Below are 20,449 nucleotides of genomic sequence, written 5' to 3'. Positions count from 1 at the left end.
TTGTTACATATTAGATTAGATTAGATTAGATTAGATTACTTACAGTGTGGAAACAGGCCCTTCGGCCCAAGTCCACACCGACCCGCCGAAGCGCAACCCACCCAGGCCCATTCCCCTATTTCTTCAAAAAACTCAATCAAGTTTGTGGGACATGATTTCCCATGCACAAAGCCATGTTGACTATCCTTAATCAGTCCTTGCCTTTCCAAATACATGTACGTCCTGTCTCTCAGGATTCCCTCCAACAACTTGCCCACGACTGAGGTCAGCTCACTGGTCTATATTTCCCTGGCTTGTCTTTACCACCCTTCTTAAACAGTGGCACCACGTTTGCCAACCTCCAGTCTTCTGGCACCTCACCTGTGACTATCGATGATACAAATATCTCAGCAAGAGGCCCAGCAATCACTTCTCTAGCTTCCCACAGAGTTCTCGGGTACACCTGATCAGGTCCTGGGGATTTATCCACGGTTACCCATTTCAAGTCATCCAGCGAAGTGTTGGTGTTCTGTCCCACTTGCTATTACTAGAGAAGAAACTGGGGGTGGTCTGTCTGTTATTTGTTTCATCATCGTTAGCCACGGGTGAGGTTCCAGAAGACTGGACGGTAGTGAATGCTGTGCCCTTATACTAGAAGAGCTACAAAGAAGTAACTTCCTCCTCTGTAATTTGGACATTTTGCAAGATGTCACAATCTATTTCCCGACAGTCTATATCTTCCATATCCTTTTCCACAGTAAATTGTGATGCAAAATACTCATTTAGTATCTCCCCCATTTTCTGCGGCTCCACACAAAGGCCACCTTGCTGATCTTCGAGAGGCCCTATTCTCTCCCTACTTACTCTTTTGTCCTTAATATATTTGTGAAACTCTTTGGATTCTCCTTAATTCTATTTGCCAAAGCTATCTCATGTCCCCTTTTTGTCCTCCTGATTTCCCTCTTAAGTATACTCCTACTTCATTTATACTCTTCTAAGGATTCACTCGATCCATCCTGTCTATACCTTACGTATGCTTCCTTCTTTTTCTTAACCAACCCCTCAATTTCTTTAGTCAGCCAGCATTCCCTATACCTACCAGCCTTATCTTTCACCCTGACAGGAATATACTTTTTCTCGATTCTTATTATCGCATTTCTGAAGGCTTCCCATTTTCCAGCCGTACCTTTACCTGCGAACATCTGCCTCCAATCAGCTTTCGAAAGTTCTTGCCTAATACCGTCAAAATTGGCCTTTCTCCAATTTAGAAATTCAACTTTTAGATCTGGTCTATCCTTTTCCATCGCTATTTTAAAACTAATAGAATGGTTATGTTGCAGTTATACAGGACATTGGTGAGGCTGCATTTGGAGTCCTGTCTTCAGTTTTGGTCACCTTGCTACAGGAAAGATGTCATTAAACTGGAAACAGTAGAGAAAATGTTGCCAGGACTCAAGGTCTGAATTATAGGTGAGTTTGGACAAGCTATGACTTCTTTCTTTAGAGCATAGGAGACTGAGGGGGATCTTTTATAAGTGTATAAGATCATGAAAGGCATGGATAGGGTGAATGCACCTAGTCTTTTTTCCAGGGTTGGGGAATTGAGGACTCGTGGGCATCAGTTTAAGTTTACAGGGGAAAGAAGAAAAGGGAACCTGAGGGGCAACTATTTTACACAGAGGGTGGTTCCCATAAGGAATGAGCTGGCAACAAAAGTCATTGAGACTGGTACATTAACAACTTTTAAAATGCATTTGGATAAATACGTGAATAGGAAAGGTTTGGAAAGATGTGGGCCAAGTGCAGGGAAATGGGGTTAACGTTGATGGGCATTTTGGTAAGCATAGATCAGTTTGGACCGAAGGGCCTGTCTCCAGGCTATAGGAATCTATGATTCTATGAATCAATGAATGTCACACGAAATTCAATTCCTTGATTTGATCTGTGTTGGAGACAAGTATGAAGTTTAACAAATTCATATCTCCACTTGTTCAGAAATAGTAACCATATCATGGGTATCCATATTGGAAATTCATTAATCATTCAGATATAAATGTAGAGTGGGATGCAAAGCAGCTGCATCAAGAGGCCCACTTGTTATTCAGAATTAAGCATTGCATTACCAAGTGTGAATGGTCACTTGAAACAGGTAGGCAATTGCAATGCTTGTCAAGGAAACTGGCACAGGATGATATAATGTTGAGGGTATATGAGACATGAGTGACACCACAGATGTCTCCAGATCCAGGAACTAAAGAGGAGCCGATGCTGATTTGTAACCTTTAACTGTCGTGAATCCGAAGGAAGTGACAGACACTGGATGGGTTGCAGTAAGGTAGATGTTGAATTGTTCATTGATTCTGTAGAGAATGAGTAAAGCAACAGGTGGAGGCAACAATCCTTACGGCAAGCAACAATTATCACCATCTTGCGGGCACAGAAAATTACAGATCAACATCAAGCAGCATTAATTCAAGACTGTGTCATGTTTCTGGGAATTTAGCCACAATGAAAAACAACACTTCTGCCACCTCTATTTACAAAGAAAAAGAGTTATATCTACCGACACACAGTTCATGTTACAAATTTTGGCTAAGTATGTTGAAATACCAACTTCTAATCTCTCTTGTTTTCAATCAAGGGAGAAAACTATGGTTGCAGTATATCCTCATCTGTATAAAAAAATTACCTGGTAAATTAGTTGAGTAAAATGATTAAGTTATAATTGTGTCAGAGTCATAGAGAAACAGACTCTTCAGTCCAACTCGTCCATGTCAATCAGATATCCTAACCTAATTTAGTCCCATTTGTCAGCACTTGGTCCACATCCCTATCAACCTTTCCTGTTCATATACCCATCCAGATGCCTTTTAAATATTGTAATTGTACCAGCCTCCACCACTTCCTCTGCAGCTCATTCCCCACACGCACCACCCACTGTGTGAAAACGTGTCCCTTTGATCCGTTTTACATTTTTCCCCTAAAACTATGCCATCTAGTTCTGGACTCCCTCGCCCCAGGGAAAAGACCTTGTCTATTTATCCTACCCATGCCTCTCATGATTTTCTAAACCTCAATAAGGTCACCTGTCAGCCTCTGATGTTCCAGTGAAAACAGCCACCTCTCCCTCTCACTCAAATCCTCCAACCCTGGAAACATCCTTCTTAGTGGGCGGCATGGTGGCATAGTGGTTAGCACTGCTGCCTCACAGCGCCAGAGACCCAGCTTCAATTCCCGCCTCAGGCAATTGTCTGTGTGGAGTTTGCACATTCTTCCCGTGTCTGCATGTGTTTCCTCCGGGTGCTCCGGTTTCCTCCCACAGTCCAAAAATGTGCAGGTTAGGTAAATTGGCCACGCTAAATTGCCCGTAGTGTTAGGTGAAGGGGTAAATGTAGGGGAATGGGTCTGGGTGCATTGCTCTTTGGAGGGTCAGTGTGGACTTGTTGGACCGAAGGGCCTGTTTCCACACTGTAAGTAATCTAATCTAATCTTTTCAGGTTTCACAAAATCTTCCGATAGGAGGGAGCTCAGAATTGCACGCAATATTAATAAAGCAGTGAATTACAGCATTCCAGTAAGATATACAGTACATATTAGCTGAAATGTATGTTTCATGTCAATTAAATAAGCATAAAAGGCTGTTTAGTTTGCAAGTACAGATGATAGAAATGTCACCACAACGACAGGAAAAAGCCCATTATTCACGCGCTCTCTCAGCAAGGAATGTAAAATGAGTTCGGAAACAAACCAAATATCTACTTTTCAATACTGCCACCAAAATGGTGAACTCAAAGATTCCAGACCCTTCCACCATCACCTCCTCCCTCCAAAGACGCTCTGTATGTCAAAGTAACACATGGTATGCATGTGTTTTGTGAAATAGATGTGAATTAATTGTTTTGCACATTGAAAACTGTCAAATTACAATGTAAGTGTGCGTTTTTTTGTTTCAACAAGGTTCAAATTGAAAGTACATGCAATGCAGACATTCAAGGAGTGGGAAGGTAACTAAAAGTGACTATGATGCATGTTATAAAAAAATTGTTTACTCAAGCTTTTAAACTCTAAATAAATGAACTTCAGTGAAACTGTATAAAAGTCAAAATTGTCAGCCTAACTTCAAAATTGCTCTTCCTCCTGGACATTGTGGCTTCATTCGACTGTGTAAAATGGGTGCTGGTAGAAAATTCAGCTTTACGAATTGCTGCACATACTTATTATTCATTATTGTTATGACAAAGACTTTACTGACTGAAATATCAGCATCTCACTGATGAACATTTTCAAAGTCTTATTTGAAACTCACTGAGCCCATCATGTTCCTCTTTGTGTTGTTTTCTTTCTTCAACAGAATAATGTAACATTTTGGGGCAAAAATGCAAATAAGAACACCAAAGCTGGAGGCCAAAATAGCAAATACTTCAACCGCCACAGCATATTTCCCTGGTGAACTTATGTACGCTGGAATGAAAGTTATCCAAACTGCGCAAAAGATAAGCATGCTAATTGTTATATGTTTAGCTTCGTTGAAGTTATCCGGAAGTTGTCGAGCTAGAAAAGCTACCACAAAACACACGCAGGATAGAAATCCAATATAACCGAGTACACAATAAAAGGCTAACAAAGATCCTACATTGCATTCAAACACGATTATCTCGCTAGAGTGACTAGTTTTTTTCAAAGGATAAGGTGGAAATACAATTAACCAGGCAGTACATATTGCACATTGCACCAGCGTAAGGATGTAAATTATCAGCCGTTGTTGTCTTGGTCCAAACCACTTCATCATGTTATTGCTGGGAAATGCTGCTTTGAACGCCATCACCACGACAATTGTTTTGCTCAATACACAAGAAATGCAAAGAACAAAACTAACAGCAAACGCTACGTGGCAGAGCATACAAGACCAAACTAATGGTTCTCCTATGAATATAATTGAAGACAGAAAACAGAGTGTCAGGGCAAAAAGAAGCAGGAAGCTTAACTCGGAGTTATTAGCTTTAACAATCGGAGTGTGTCTATAGATGTAGAATATTACGAATACACCAACAGTGGTGCAGGCTCCAAACAGCGCCAGTGTCACCAGAATTATTCCTATTATATCGAAAAATGAAAGAAAATCGATTTCCTTTGGAACGCACTGATCCCGTCTTTCATTAGACTTGAATTCCAATGGACATTTTATACAATGAACAGAATCTAAAAAGCAACACAAGACTTGGTCATGATACACAGAACCTTAATGCCTGTGAAATGCAGGCATCAAGTTTAAGTGACAATGCTTTTGACAGTGGTGTTTGCTTACCAGTTGTGTTACTAATTTCACTTTGAGCACATTTTATGCAATCAAAACAGCAAATGGGTTGCCACTTTCTTCCTGCTTTCCTTGTTCCTTGATGGCAGCTTTCAGAGCAAACAGCTTTCGGAACCTAATTATGAATATGAATACAATGTTGGAGAAATACTCATAATATACATGAGGCAAATCTACAATATTAAGTCTGGTGTACAGGACAAAAGCTGTTTCTGTTACATTTGTTGGGACTGTCCTTTTTAAAATAATGTTACAGCTTATGGCCTCATTTTAAAGCCACGATGAAGTGCTTGGTTTTGCAACAACAAATGGATTCCAAGACAGTTTTAGTGAATTCAAATGCTTATTGTTACATACATGATGTGTTTTTGCAGTTGCTTCATTTATTACTGAAAAAGGAAACAGGAATGAATGAAATAAAATCAAATATATTTTGCAGTAAATTGCTAAAATGAAAATCAGATTCAGAATAAAAATCATGAGGTGAACATATCTGCCAAGGCCAACATTTATTGCCCATCTGTTAATGCCTTTGAGCCACCTTGCTGAACAGTTGCAATCCATTTCCTTGGTAGACTTACAATATCATTAGGGAGGAGCTGAGACATATTTGCAAGTCAAGGTGGTGAGTGGCTCCGAGGAGAACTTGAAGGTAATGGTGTTCTCATTGATTTGTTACCAATGTACTTGTAGATGGAAGTGGGCATGATTTGGAAGTGCTGCTTACATAGCATGGCTGAATTTCTGTAGACTATCCTGTAGATGCGGCTACAGAGCATCTGTGGTAGAGGAAATGAATGTTTGTACATGTGGTGTCGATCAAGTAGGCTGCTTTTACCTGCATGGTGTCAAATTTTCTCAGAGTTATTGTAACTGCACAAATCGAGGCAAATGGGAGGTTTATATCACAATCTTGACCTGTGCACTATTGATGGTAGTTAAGATTTGGAGAACCAAGAGGTGAGTTAATTATTGCAGATTTCCTAGTATCTGGCCTGCTTTGGTAGATATGACTTAGAATGATTAGTCTGGTTAATTTTGCCATACCAGGTATCCCCCTGGGATGTTGATTGTGTTAAATTCAGTGACGGTGATGCTATTGAATATCTGGTGGACATGATGAGATCCTTTCTTGTTGGAGATAGCCATTGCTTGGCATTTGTGTAGCACAACCGTGTTTTTCACGAAGATAAATATGAAACACCATTTCCCCTGACAAGGAACCTATGGTTCCATTGCTCTAAACTTCTTTTTCCAAATCTATTCAACCACTTTTCATATATGTTTAGATGATTACATCTTTGTTCCAACATTAATTTGTTCATTTAGTGTAATTTAGGATATATTTACATTTCTAACTCTTGGACTTAAACTGCAATATCTTACATTTTTGTCATTTCTAACTTTATCAGTAATATGGAAAGACATTCTGCTGTTTAAATGGGTGGAAATAAAATATTGCTCTGCTCTTTCATTCTGAGTTGATTCAACTAAACGACTTTTGAAGTGGTGAGCAGAATGTTTTGATTTAAAAATGCTTGGTAAGTACTAATTTTAGTCAACAACAGGAAGTAAGCAATAGTACCTATTTGATACAACAATCACCATTTTGCTTCTCCATTTCAGGAAAGAAAATTGAAATTAATAATCAGGCAGTTCATAAAAAAAAAGGATGGTTCTGCACAGATCTTACCGACTTCTGACCACCACTCCAAATAATTGCCTTTTCTGTTATTGAAAATTCCTCGCCAAAACGAGCTGATCCATCATAGTGTCCAACATTTACAATGTCAATGGCACCGAGGGCATTTGGTTGCCAGTTCACAATGTCATATGTTGGGACTGGGTCTCCATTTTCATCAAAATAAACCTTTTCACCAATCTTGGTTATAAAATGCGCTGTTCTCATGTAATATAGCAACTTAAAAAAAAACAAAATTGGAACATGTTTACGTTAATTGCAATAGTTCAACTGTGAGTTTGAGCATATTGGATTTATATATATATATATATATATATATATATGAATTCAGTCATCAAACTACATTAAATGTTCCTTACCTGCCATGGTTGAAAATTTGAAAGATTTGCACAACTCCCATTGGGGAAAGGCCCTTCACCAGTTTTACATGACACCATACTATGGAGTGCATGAGCTATAGCATAAGTTGCTTTGTAAACATTGTAAGTGACTCTGTATTGCGTGACATCAGTAAATTCATTTTGGACAAACTGCAGATTTTCTCTTCCTGTGCATTCCTTTAGACCTGATTCATTTTGTCGAGAACCTGTTTTGTTTCCACCACTTAGATGGCAGCCGAAACAACTTTCCCAAAACTTTTTCACCAAGAGGTTACCTGGATACTGTGATGGATGAACTTTCATTAGGAACTCCCTCAACCTTGGTATGCTGACTTTGCGAATTGCAACTCCAATCGCACCAGAAGCAATCTTTTTACTTTCCTCCGGAGGAAGAAGCAATGTGGAAATCCATGATTCACTTCCAATCCATTGTATGCCACTAACATTTTGTCTAATCATTTCTTTTAATAGAGTACGCATGCTTGATTCACCCGCAAATGCAATGACAACTTTTGTAGTAGAGGTTTTTATGGTGTTAATTGTTTTCAGTAATTTCTCTCGAGTGTATTTTTTATGAAACGACTCGGAAAAAGCTATACAAATGCCTAATTGTTGAACTGCCTCTTCAAATGCTTGCATTCCAAAGTTTCCATAGTCATTGTCAGTCTTAACTGTCCCAATCCAGGTCCATCCAAAATGTTTCACCAGCTGGGCTAATGCTCTAGCCTGATAGTAATCACTCGGTATTGTTCGAAAAAATGATGGATATTCCTTCCTGTTGCTAAGGCACGCACAGGTCGAAAAGTAGCTAACCTGTCACAAATAAAGCAAAAACGTATGGGTTTCGGTCATAATTTGTGCTTTTTCATCATATCAAGGCATAGATATTGGCGAAGAAGAACAAAGAGCATCAAGGTCCATCTTAAATGCATAATAACTGACATATTTCATAATTTCAAAACGTCCCATTTAAATATTTTCTGCTAATGTTCATTCCAAGCATTGATTTTTCTTGATTCACCTTGTCCCAGTTGCAATCACACACAATGCCCATTCCTCACGAATTAACATGAAGAACATAATTAACCATTCTCTCTCTTTCTCTCTCTTTCCCTGCCTCCTTTTACAAGCTACTTGGGGTTAATTCTGCATTTTCTTAATCTCTTTTGGAGGGTCACTGTTGATCTGGCATTTTGTCCCTTCGCATTTAAGTCAATGGAAAAGCAAGGTGTAGGATACGTGGATCATTCTGCATGCTGTACATTACACAATTGTCCAAACATAGATTCCTCTTCATCAAACCCTTTATATCTTCATCAGCATGCTCAACATTGCTTTTGAAGAATGCAACTTTGAAGAATTTTTCCCACTTCTGGCACCAAAATTAAGCTCACTGCCTTTCAGTCATTAAATATATATGCCCTAGTGAACCGAAACGGAAACATTGTGTTGTAGACTTATTTCACCTGATAATATAATATCTGTGTTGTATAATTTATCCTTCTATTTATTGTGCTGTCTGCTGCTGGGCAGGCTTTCTGCAAATTTCACTCATATGCAATATTGTTTACCTATCCAGTTTACAACTACTTAATTTCAAAAGTTCAATGAATAACTATCTGTATTAACCCTTCATTCTCTGAATTTTGCAATGGAGTTGATCACTCATAATGTAATGTAAGCTATTTTTCTTAGTTTTTGTCTCTTGTAGAATATTTTTCTGTCTTTACTCAGATGAAGGGTTGTCTTTGTCATAGCCTTCGAATCATGGTCACAGAGTCATACGGCACTGAAACAGACTCTTCAGTCCAAACAGTCCATGGCTAACATCATCCCAAACTGAACTAGTCTCACCTGCCCCCTCCTGGCCCATTTCCCTCCAAACCTTTCCTATTCATTATCCTATCCAAATGTCTTTTAAATATTGTAACTGTACCCACATCCACTATTTACTCTGGAATTTCATTTCATACGCAAGCTACCCTCTGTGAAAAAAAAAGTCCCCATGCCTTTTTTTTAAAAAATGTGCCCCTAATCTTGAAATTCCCCTATTCTCGGGAAAACAACCAACCACTAACGCAAAATTTATTCCTCATGAGATCATCAACTCCTATAAGGTCACCTCTCAGTCTTCTAAATTCCAGTGAAAATATTCCCAGCATATGCAGCCTTTCTTTAAAACTCAATTCTTCCGTATTAACCAACTCTGGTTAATCTCTTCTGAATCCTCTCCAGGTTAATCACAATCTTCCTACAATTGAGCGACCAGAACTGGTTCCAGAACTCCAGGAGCGGTCACACCAATGTCCTGTGCAACGTCAACATGCTTTCCCAACTTCAATACTCAGCTCCAGGGTGCTAAATTCACTCTGACATTCGCTAATTTTTGAAGTTACTGAGTGAATCCTCATTGAAATCACTACAAGCTGAATGTGACTATTCCCAGAATCAGGTGCCAGGTTTAAGGATAGGCTGAAGTGCTAGCCATTTCGTTTTTGAAGGCTGACATAGAATTTAATGATTAAATACTGTTGTGCTCAAAATTTAATACAGTTACTCTCTCCACAGATGTGTTTGACCTGCCCAGTATTTCCAACATTGTCTGTTCTTGCCTTGAATCATGGTTCATTGGCGAGAGCAAATGAGTAAACACTGAAAACCTGAATCATGGGGTTCACTTAGCTGATGACCTGTTTTAACAAATGGGTTAAAGTCTCAGTTAAGTTTTGAAAATCAAGTGATTTTACATTTAAGGAAGTCACTTACATGGGTGGATTGATCACTCATAAGTTAACATGGTTCATGATATGAACACATCAAGATATTGACAAACAGATGCAGTTAAGAAAAATTGCTTCTGGCTGTTGTGGCGCAGTGGTCGAGCCCCAACCTCTGAATAAAATGTCATCTCATGTTGACTAGAGATTATGATAGTATCAATTACAGGTTGATTGAAAATTAAGTGAATGTCTGGTAACATAGTTAGTTTAATTATTTAGGATGTGGTTCATTTAACAAATGGTGAATCTCTTAGAATGACCAATGAGTGAAGGTGCAGATGTGCAAATGTCATCAGCATTTGGGCATGACAATCAGTGGAGATTAATTTCAAGGATACAAATGTAGGGAATCTAATCTAATCTAATCCAATTTGGAAAATAAAGATAGCCCCAGTAACAGTGACCATGAAGTTATGTTTTGTTCCATACAATGTGATTCACTCTTAACCTCCTTCACAGATGATCTTGGAAGCCATTTAACTCAAGGGTAACTGGGGACAAAATTCAAATATTGGTTTTGCCAGTGTAGCCCATATTTCAGAAAAGGATAAAACTTGATTAAAATTGTCAATTTTTGTAAACATTTTCTTCCCCATCATTTTCTTCTATTCATCACAAGTTTCTGAAATGATACTTGTGATGAAGTATCTTCGGAGAGGAAGAATTACAGCCAAGTTATAAAGCTATAGCTCGACCAAGCCAAAGAGCAATCAACAGATGGATCGTCTCACCATCCTGAATAACATTCTGAAGAGGATGTAACTGATGATTTCAGTTTGTTTTAAATCACGAATAATCATTTCTACTTTTGTATAGATGATGGAATAACTGTCACCTACAACATCATATCATATACTGTTGACACATATTTGCATAACCGATTTATTAAACGTCATATCTTACCATAGGGATTCTGAAGGCACCGATAGATGGTGCTATTGCTAAAGACTGCGTAGATCCAGAATCAGCAACAATCGCAGAAGCAATGGAGGAGCTTTTACAGTGAACAGACGGCACACTTGCTTCAGGTTTGTTCAGTAATGCCAAAGCTGCTTTTAACGATAACTGGGCCAACTTACAAGAATCATATATGCGGTATCCCAGTGTGACACCAGGAAGCAGAGCTGTATCATTATTTATTTCCTCGATTGCAAAAATCATCGCCAGTGCAAAACGAAAAGGTCTGAACTGAAATCTGCAGACAAGGTGAAGAAACAAGATTTTAAATAACACAGAAAATGACATTGACAGTTATATTAGGGGGCTCACCACTTAGCTAATTTAGCTATGATTCAGTGGTATCACCACTTTCTCTAAACAGGCAGTTGGTGGATATATGCTACAACATAGACCTTGAGCACAAGAGCTTAACTGACATTAGATGAAGACCTGACAATTTGCCCAATTTCAAATAAGACATGAAAGGGATCCCCGATCCTCCCTCTTCAATCCAATAAAAGAATTTCTAGGAAGATTAGGAGAGCTTTCATAGTGCCTTACCTGATAAGTATCTCTCACTGGAAAATGCTAAAAGAGGTTTCTGAGTTTTGATTACAAGATTGATTGTGAGAGCTTACACTGTGTATATTGATTGTAGTTTTACCAATCTTACAACATTGACTAGATTACAAAAGTACCTGATTGGTTATAAATAACTTTGGGATGGACCACAAAAATGAAGTGAATGATTTTCTTTACAATTTTGAATTTTCAGATTAATTCAGAAAACGAAGCAGTATGAGGTCAGATGTTATCCATTTTACTAAACAAATTGCAGTGTTTGATGGCACCCACTAACCTGAGGCATTTTGCTCTCTCCGGATGATTGCTAAACGTGAAGTGCTGATGCTCAACGTGGTAAGAATGCATGCCAAAAATTCCACCCAATGTGATATCTCCATCCTTCGACAAGCCCAGTAAATCAAACCTACCCCAACGTTTGCAAGCCTGCTCATTAGTAGACCATACCAAGGCAACGGCAGAATTCACCACTAAAAAGAACCAATAATGCATATTTGACAAGACAAGAAATTATCTTTGGCTTACAGCAGGATGACTAATTTTTATAAGCGCCAGGTATTTCTGTGAAAATTGTCTTAATGAGGTGCTGAATCAATTTCCACCTCTGTTGAACATAAACAAATTAGTTGGATACTCTCTTAAGAAACCACGTTATCACTTTTCACAACATGTGAATCTCAAAGGAAATAATTACAAATGTATCCACCTGTGACCTTTCAATCCAATTGAGGCAGATGGTGGCACACTTACCAGAAGGGCCATCTCAGAAGGAATGTGGGGTCAGACAACTGCCCGACAAGTTTGCCATTCACCCAAAACTATGTGGGTTTCCTCCAAGTACTCCAGTTTCCTCCCACAGTCCAAAGATGTATGATTCCAAGGGTTCTCAGAACTCTGATGTGGTCTTCCAGGGGAAAACTTGGAGATAGATTTTTCCAAAGTAATTCAAAATTGCAAAAGAAGAAGTCCAGTGCCCACAATTGCTAGCGATGAGAACAGTATATTAATCTTGCTGATTTCATTTCTCATCCTTCCTTCTTTTACTCTGTCTCTATAAATGTTAGCAATGATTAGCTGTTCACCAGTGCATTTTTGCTTCAACAACAAAGAAGGGCTGAAGTTTGCACTGTTTCCAAACCACTATAATTCATTGCAACTCTGTTCAAGCTTGCAAATAGGGACTTTGGTTATCTGAAATTATTCCAAATTGATTCCAGCTTTTTTCTTGTCAACTGAGTTCATGCAAACTGCTTTGTCCTGGATTGTGTCAAAACATTTGAGTGTTTCTGGAGAATTATTAATCCAATCAAGTGGAGAATATGCCATGACATTCCTGGTTATGACTTATAGCTAGTGGACAGCTGTTGCCCAGAGGTGGTGTGTTGCTTACTGCAGAACTCCTAGCTTCTGACCTGCTCGTGCGGTCACATTATTGATATACCGAGCTCATTTTGGTTTCTGGTCAATGGTATGCTGTAGGCTATTGATTGTGGAGGATAGATTCTGCAATGGTAAAGCCATTGAGTGACAAAGAAAACAGATAGGATTACTTCTTGATGCAGATGGCAGTTTTCTTGGACTTACGTGGCATCGATGTTATTTGTCACTTATCAGCCTAAGTCCATTGCAGCAGTGGTGACAGCACGGATCAGGGGCTGCTGGGAAGATACATTCTCCTGTTAAATACTTACCTCGAGAATAGGTGGAGCGAAGTCTCAACAGGAGTGCATGCAAATGCGGGGACTGCTAGGTTTGTGAAATTATATATTTAGGCTGTGGCTGAACCCAGGACCCAACATGTGTAGTTTCTCCCGCCTGTCCTCGTCCTCTAACCATTAAAAAGACCCAGTGTGTTGGTAAGGGAAGGTGTTTATTTATGTATTCAATCTCTCTTGGTAACTTAGAGCAGAAAGCATGGAGGCGAGGGCAGTTGCATGCTCCTCTTGCAGGATGTGGGAGAAAGTGTCATGACTCGTGTCCCTGCTGACTTCGCCTGTGAAGGGCTTCAGATATGTGCATCATTTGGATTCCTTCTATGAAAGTTAGGATCTGTACACAAAGGATGGGTTGGATCTGAACTCGCGGAGCTCCAATATCCAGGGTGGGAGGTTTGCTAGAGCTCTTTGGGAGGGTTTAAATGAGTTTGGTAAAGGGTTAACCAGAGCCACAGATCTGAGGATGGAGTAGCTACTGAACAGCCAGATACAGCGTGAAGAGAGTCTGTGAGGACAGATAAACAGTTTATAAGGCAAAGTTGTAATCAGGGTGATGGGTTGAAGTGTGTCTATTTTAATGCAAGAAGTATCAGGAATAAGGATGATGAACTTAGAGCATGGATCAGTACTTGGAACTATGATTTTATGCCATTATAGTAACTTGGATAATCACAGGGGAAGGAATGGTTATTGGATGTTCCATGGTTTAGATGTTTCAAAAAGAATAGGGAGCAAGGTAAAAGTGGTGGGGGATGGCATTGCTATTCAGGGATATTATCACAGCTGCAGGAAGGGAGGTCGGCAAGGGAGGGTTTGTCTACTGAGTCAGAATGGGTGTCAGAAAGAAGCAATCATTTTAGTGGGACTTTTCTACAGACCTCCCAATAGTAACAAAGTCATGGGGAAGCAGATTTGGAGGCAGATTTTGGAAAGGTGCAGAAGTAACAGGAATGTTGTCCTAGCTGACTTTAATTCCCTAATATTGATTGGAAACTCCTTAGTTCAAATACTTTGGATGGAGCAGTTTTTGAAGGTGTGTCCAGGAAGGATTCCTTACTCAATACGTAGATAGGCCACCTAGAGAGGAGGTCATATTGTATTTGGTGCTTGGCAATGAACCAGGCTAGGTGTCAGATCTTTCAATGGGAGACCATTTCTGTAATAGTGATCACCATTGCCTGACCTTTGCTATAGTAATGGAGAGGGAGAGCAGCAGACGGTATGGGAAAGCATTTAATTGAGGGAGGGGGAATTACAATGCTATTAGGTAGGAACTGGGGCACCTAAGTTGGGAACAGATGTTCTCAGGAACATGCATGACAGAAATGTGGAGATTGTTGAGGGAGCACTTGTTGATAGTGCTGGATTGGTTTGTCCCATTGAGGCAAGAAAGGGATGGTAGGGTGGAGGAACCTTGGATGACAAGGAATGTGGAAAATCTAGTCTAGAGGAAGAAGGAAGCTTACTTAAGGATGAGGAAGCAAGGATCAGAAAGGGTCTAGAGAGTTACACAGTAGCCAGGAAAGAACTGAAGAATGGTCTTCAGAGAGCTATAATGAGAAATGGAAAAACTTTATCAGGTAGGATTAACGAAAACTTGAAATCATTCTACACTTACGTGAAGAATAAGAAGATAGACAGAGTGAGGGAAGGGCCATTCATGGATAGTGGAGAGAACTTGTGTCTGGACCTTGAGGAGGTAGAGGAGGTCCTTAATGAAAACCTTGTCTCTGTATTCACAACTGAAAGGGACCTTGTTGTTTGTGAAGACAGCATGAAATAGGCTGATAAACTTGAACAGGTGGATGTTAAGAAGGAGGATGTGCTGAAATTTTTGAAGAACATAAGGATAGACCAGACGGGATTTATTCAAGGTTTATTGAAGTGGTGATGATCTTTGTGTACTAGTGCCAGATGACTGGAGGGTGGTAAATGTTATTCCCTTGTTAAAGGAAGGGAATAGGGATAGTCCTGGGAATTACAAACCAGTCAGTCTTATGTCTGTGGTGGGCAAATTATTGGAGAGCATTCTGAGAGACAGAATTAATGACTAATTGGAAAACCATTGTTTGATTAGACGTAGCATGGCTTTGTGAGGGGCAGGTCATGCCTCACAAGCCTTATTGAATTCTTTGAGAATGTGACAAAACACATTGATGAAGTTAGAGCAGTGGATGTGGTGTACATGGAATTTAACATGGTATTTGATGTTTCCCCATGGGAGGCTCATTCAGAAACTAAGGAGGCATTGGATACAGGGAAGTTTAGCTGTCTGGATACAAAATTGGCTAGCCCATAGAAGACAGAGGGTGGTAGTAGATAGAATGCATTCAGCCTGGAGCTCGATGACCAGTAGTGTTCCACAGGGATCTTTTCTGGAACCTCTGCCTTTTGTGATTTTTTTCTAAATGACTTGAATGAGGAAGTGGAAGGGGTTAGTAATGCCAATGACACAAAGCTTTGTGGAGTCGTGGACAGTGTAGGTTGCAGTAGGATATTGACGGATGCAGAACTGGGCTGATAAGTGGCAGATGGAGTTCAACCTGGAAATGTGTAAAGTGATTCATTTTGGAAGTTTGAATATGAACGCTGAATACAGGGTTAAAGGCAGGATTCTTAGTAGTGTAGAAGAACAGACGGATCTTGGGGTCCACATTCATAGATCCCTCAAAGTTGCCACCCAGGTTTGTAGGGTTGTTTAGAAGGCATATGGTAAATTGGCTTTCATTAGCAGGGGATTAAGAGCCACAAGATTATGCTGCAGTTCTACAGCGCTCTGGTTAGACTACACTTGGAATATTGTGTTCAGTTCCAGTTGTCTCATTGTAACAAGGATGTGGAAGCTTTAGAGAGGGCGCAGAGGAGATTTACCATGATGCTGCCTGGACTGCAGGGCATGCCTTATGGAGAAAGATTGAGAGAGCTAAACCATTACTTATTGGAGTGAAGAAGGATAAGAGGCGATTTGCTCGAGGTGCACAAGATGATGAGAGACATGGATAAGGTGAATAGTCAGAGACTTTTTCCAAGGGAAGAAATGAGTAACACAAGGGGGCATAATTTTAACACAATTAGTGGAAGGTTTAGGGGAGAAAGCAGAAGTCAGTTGTTTACACAGAGAGTAGTGGCTGCATGGAATGCACTGCCAGTGGTGGTAGGAGAGTCAGATACATTACGGACATTTAAGTGACTCTTGAATAGGCACATGGATGATATTAAAATGAAGGGATGTGGGTTAGTTTGATCTTAGAGTAGGATAACAGGTCAGCACAACATCAATGGCTGAAGGGCCTGTATTGTTCCATACTCTATGTCTGTATTCTGTGTTCTTCATGTTGTTCAGGTCTTGCTGCATTTCACCTTGAGGTGTTTTAGGGTCTGATGAGTTGCGTACAGTGCTGTGCATTGTGCAATCATCAGAGAACGCTCCCACTCTGGACTTCTTATGGAGGAATGGTAAATGGTAAAGTAGGTGAGGATGATTGGGTCAAGGACACAACCCAATGCAATTTCTGCACTGATCTCCTGATATCTAACACTGCAATTATCTTCATTTGTAATACATAATACATCACGCATGGAGAAATCTCCTACCGATTCACATTGATTTTAATTTTGTTAGGATTCCTGGATGCCAATCATGAACAGTTGCTGCCTTGATGTCAGTGGCAGTGACAGAACATGGGAATGGGAATAGCTGGAAAGAATTCTAGGAGTCAGTGCAAACAAGATGAGTGGAATGGCCTTCCTCTGTGCTGTAAAATTCTAGGCTGCTATGATTCTGTAATTTTAACATTGTAACTTTGCCTGTAAACCCAAACTGCTATTTTTTATGTTATATTCCCCAATATCTAGCCCAGTAATCACAATATCATTCTGGTTATCCTCCTTCAGATGGAAATGCAATACAGAGATTTATTTTGGCCTGAGCCAGCCAGAAAGAAAGTTTGGATGGAGTTGACTATGGAGGTCAGTAGCCATAATATAGTTGCTGAACCTGGACTGAATGTCACAAGCAATTCTATTACCTACTTTGATCTGTCAAAGTGACGATTATTAATTATAACAGAATCGCATCCTTGTAATTCATAAACAGCAACCATATGATGGGTATCCAAGTGTGCAACTCATTGTTCAGACAGATGCAAAGCAGCTGCTCCAACAGCTCACAAGACATCGCAATTCAGTTCAAAGGAAGTGAGTAAGATAGATAAGTAAGACTTCCAAATCAAACACCTCCAATCACTCCGTGAAGGATATTATTCCTGATCAGGTATCTAATTATCTAATGTTTGATAATGGTTTCAGTAATGTTGCCCACAATGAAGATCAACATTTTTGTAACCTTTATTTGGAAAGCAAAGGATTAATATTCCTGAACATTCTGTAGCTAATGTGTACAAATAATGGGTAAATATGTTGAAACACCAATTTGTAATTTTGATTAGTTTCAATCAATCAAGGTAGAAAACTATGCGTGAAATATATGATAGTCTGCATGCAAAACAATCATTTCCAGAATGACTTGTCAACTTAAAACGTATCAGTGAATTACAGCACCTCAATGAGAAGATAAGTAACATATTTTAGCTAAGACATACGGTTTGTATTAATTAAATAAGCATGCAGGGCTCGCTGGTTAGCAAATTATTATTGCAGAGAAGTCTCCATCAAGAAAGGAATAAGCAAATTATTTATATTCTCCCTTGGGAGATTAATATAAAACTAATTCTGAAACAAGCCAATAATCCAATTTTCAATTCTGCCCCTAAATGATGCACTCAATAATTCTAAGTGCTCACTTTGCTCACCAACATTACCCTAGCCTCTCGCCACCAGTTCCCTCCATGTCAAATTTGCACAGTGAGGGCAGCTTTTCTTTTCATGTGTTTTGTCAAATCAATGTGAGTAACCTATTTTGCATACTTGAACAGGGCAAGTTTCAAATCAAACTCCACCCAGTGATGAAATTCAGGGCATGTTGATGAAGCTAAAAGTGACTTCGATCCACATTTATTCATACGTGATTTTCAATCGCAATTAAATGAATATCAAAGGAGACGTATAAAATGTTCCAAAACATCAGAGAAGTAAAAAATTAACTCTTCATGAAATGCAGAAGAAAACTTTGAAGGAGAGTCAGATTTGATTAAAAAGTCAACTCAATTCCACTCTTCATTGATGCTGACAGACTCAATATCTGCCACACTTAATGTATTTATTTAAGATTTACAATGGCGAAAGTATTATGCATTCATTTCCATTAATTTTCCCATCAATCAGTTTGTAAATTCAACTTTTTTTCTATGGACGAAAGGGTTGATAGGGTATGAAAAAAGACTTGCAAACTTGTTCAGGTGAACCAAATTGGTGCGTTGTGGTTGATGGCCTGACAAACCTTTGACCAGTTATATGGCCAGCATTTCTGATTATAGATTTTTATGCCATGTTTATTCAGGAACAGGATTGAAGTTCCTCTGCTGCCTATCAGCAGATGAAATTTCACTTGATACCATCAAAATTATTTTAAAACTTTTATAGTACACTTTTCAAATTCATCCCACCTTTCTATATGACATGAAATGCAAGCAGAGTTTATATAATGCCTCTTCTTAAGATAATCGTGCAGCTCCGATATAGGTCTGGTGACTCTTGACTGCATTCTGTGTAAGGCTGCACAAGATGCTGTATTCAATTTTGCATGGCACTTTAGATTGTGGCTAACAATATCCTTACATTATTGTTGGAAACTTTCTCTCCAATATATCATAAAATTATACTCAAAAATGTGAATGTTTCACTAGTTTGTTTGATCATTTATAATCAACTTGACGATCTCAAAAGTTTTAATAAGGCTCGTTAAACAGAATTTAGCTTTTGCAAGTCTTCAGTGGTTCTTGGATATCAAATCAAGTCAACGCTCCAAAATATTCAGTTGCTCAGTACTACAGTACTGAGACTAAGGAACGGGAGTAAACAGTTAGTAGGCGGCACGGTGGCACAGTGGTTAGCACTGCTGCCTCACAGCGCCAGAGACCTGGGTTCAATTCCCACCTCAGGCGACTGACTGTGGAGTTTGCGTGGGTTTCCTCCAGGTGCTCCGGTTTCCTCCCACAGTCCAAAAGATGTGCGGGCCAGGTGAATTGGCCATGTTAAATTGCCCGTAGTGTTAGGTAAGGGGCATGGGTGTGTTGCGGGTCGGTGTGGACTTGTTGGGCTGAAGGGCCTGTTTCCACACTATAAGTAATCTAATCCCTTCAGCTCCTGTTGTACCATTTACTGAGATCATAGCTGATTTGTGTTCTATCTTCATATTCATAGCTTTGGTCCATATCCCTCAGTAACTTTGCTTAAAAAATATTAATATATGGAAAAAACATCCAACTGGATACCCCGTGCTGGCTTCTTACCCGCCCTCGATCTCTACATATCCGACTGCTACCGCGACATTGACCGCCTCAACCTGTCCACCCCTCTCACCCACTCCAACCTCTCACCCTCACAACACGCAGCCCTCCACTCCCTCCGCTCCAACCCCAACCTCACCATCAAACCAGCAGACAAGGGAGCCGCAGGGGTAGTTTGGTGCACCGATCTTTACACCACTTAAGCTAGACGCCAACTCGCGGACACCTACTGCCCCTTGATCATGACCTCACCTCCCACCACCAAACCATCACCTCCCAGACCATCCATCACCTCAGGAGATCTCCCATCCACCGCCTCCAATCTCATAGTCCCACAAACCCGCACCGCCCGTTTCTACCGCCTGCCCAAAATCCATAAACCTGACTGCCCCGGCCAACCCATTGTCTCAGCCTGCTCCTGCCCCACTGAACCCATCTCTGCATACCTCTACACAGTCCTGTCCTCCTTAGTCCAAGAACTCCCCACCTACGTTCAGGACACCATCCACGCCCTCCACCTCCTCCATGATTTTCGCTTCCCCGGCCCCCAATGCCTTATCTTCACGATGGACATCCAGTCCCTATAGACTTCCATCCCCCATCACGAAGGCCTCCAAGCCTTCCGCTTCTTCCTCTCCCACCGACCCAACC

The 20,449-nt window shown here is 40.0% G+C and overlaps 1 protein-coding gene across 1 annotated transcript in view; it reads right to left on the bottom strand.

The window, feature by feature from the left end:
• Positions 1–12,081, bottom strand: part of LOC122555655 (extracellular calcium-sensing receptor-like) — a 14,140-nt gene extending 2,059 nt beyond the window's left edge. Inside the window, exons 1-6 of the mRNA XM_043701652.1 lie at positions 11,954–12,081; positions 11,059–11,350; positions 7,396–8,188; positions 6,987–7,240; positions 5,285–5,408; positions 4,286–5,178 (exon numbers count right to left, since the gene is read on the bottom strand). Of these exons, the coding sequence (XP_043557587.1) occupies positions 4,286–5,178; positions 5,285–5,408; positions 6,987–7,240; positions 7,396–8,188; positions 11,059–11,350; positions 11,954–12,024 (2,427 nt within the window). The 5' untranslated portion in view covers positions 12,025–12,081. The remainder of the gene's footprint in view (positions 1–4,285; positions 5,179–5,284; positions 5,409–6,986; positions 7,241–7,395; positions 8,189–11,058; positions 11,351–11,953) is intronic.
• Between the last annotated feature and the right edge of the window lie 8,368 nt (positions 12,082–20,449).

This window comes from Chiloscyllium plagiosum, chromosome 13 (assembly GCF_004010195.1).
Source record: "Chiloscyllium plagiosum isolate BGI_BamShark_2017 chromosome 13, ASM401019v2, whole genome shotgun sequence".
Classification (NCBI taxonomy): Eukaryota; Metazoa; Chordata; class Chondrichthyes; order Orectolobiformes; family Hemiscylliidae; genus Chiloscyllium; species Chiloscyllium plagiosum.
The sequence above is the reverse complement of the archived record's forward strand: the minus strand, read 5'-3'. Positions and strand labels throughout refer to the sequence as shown.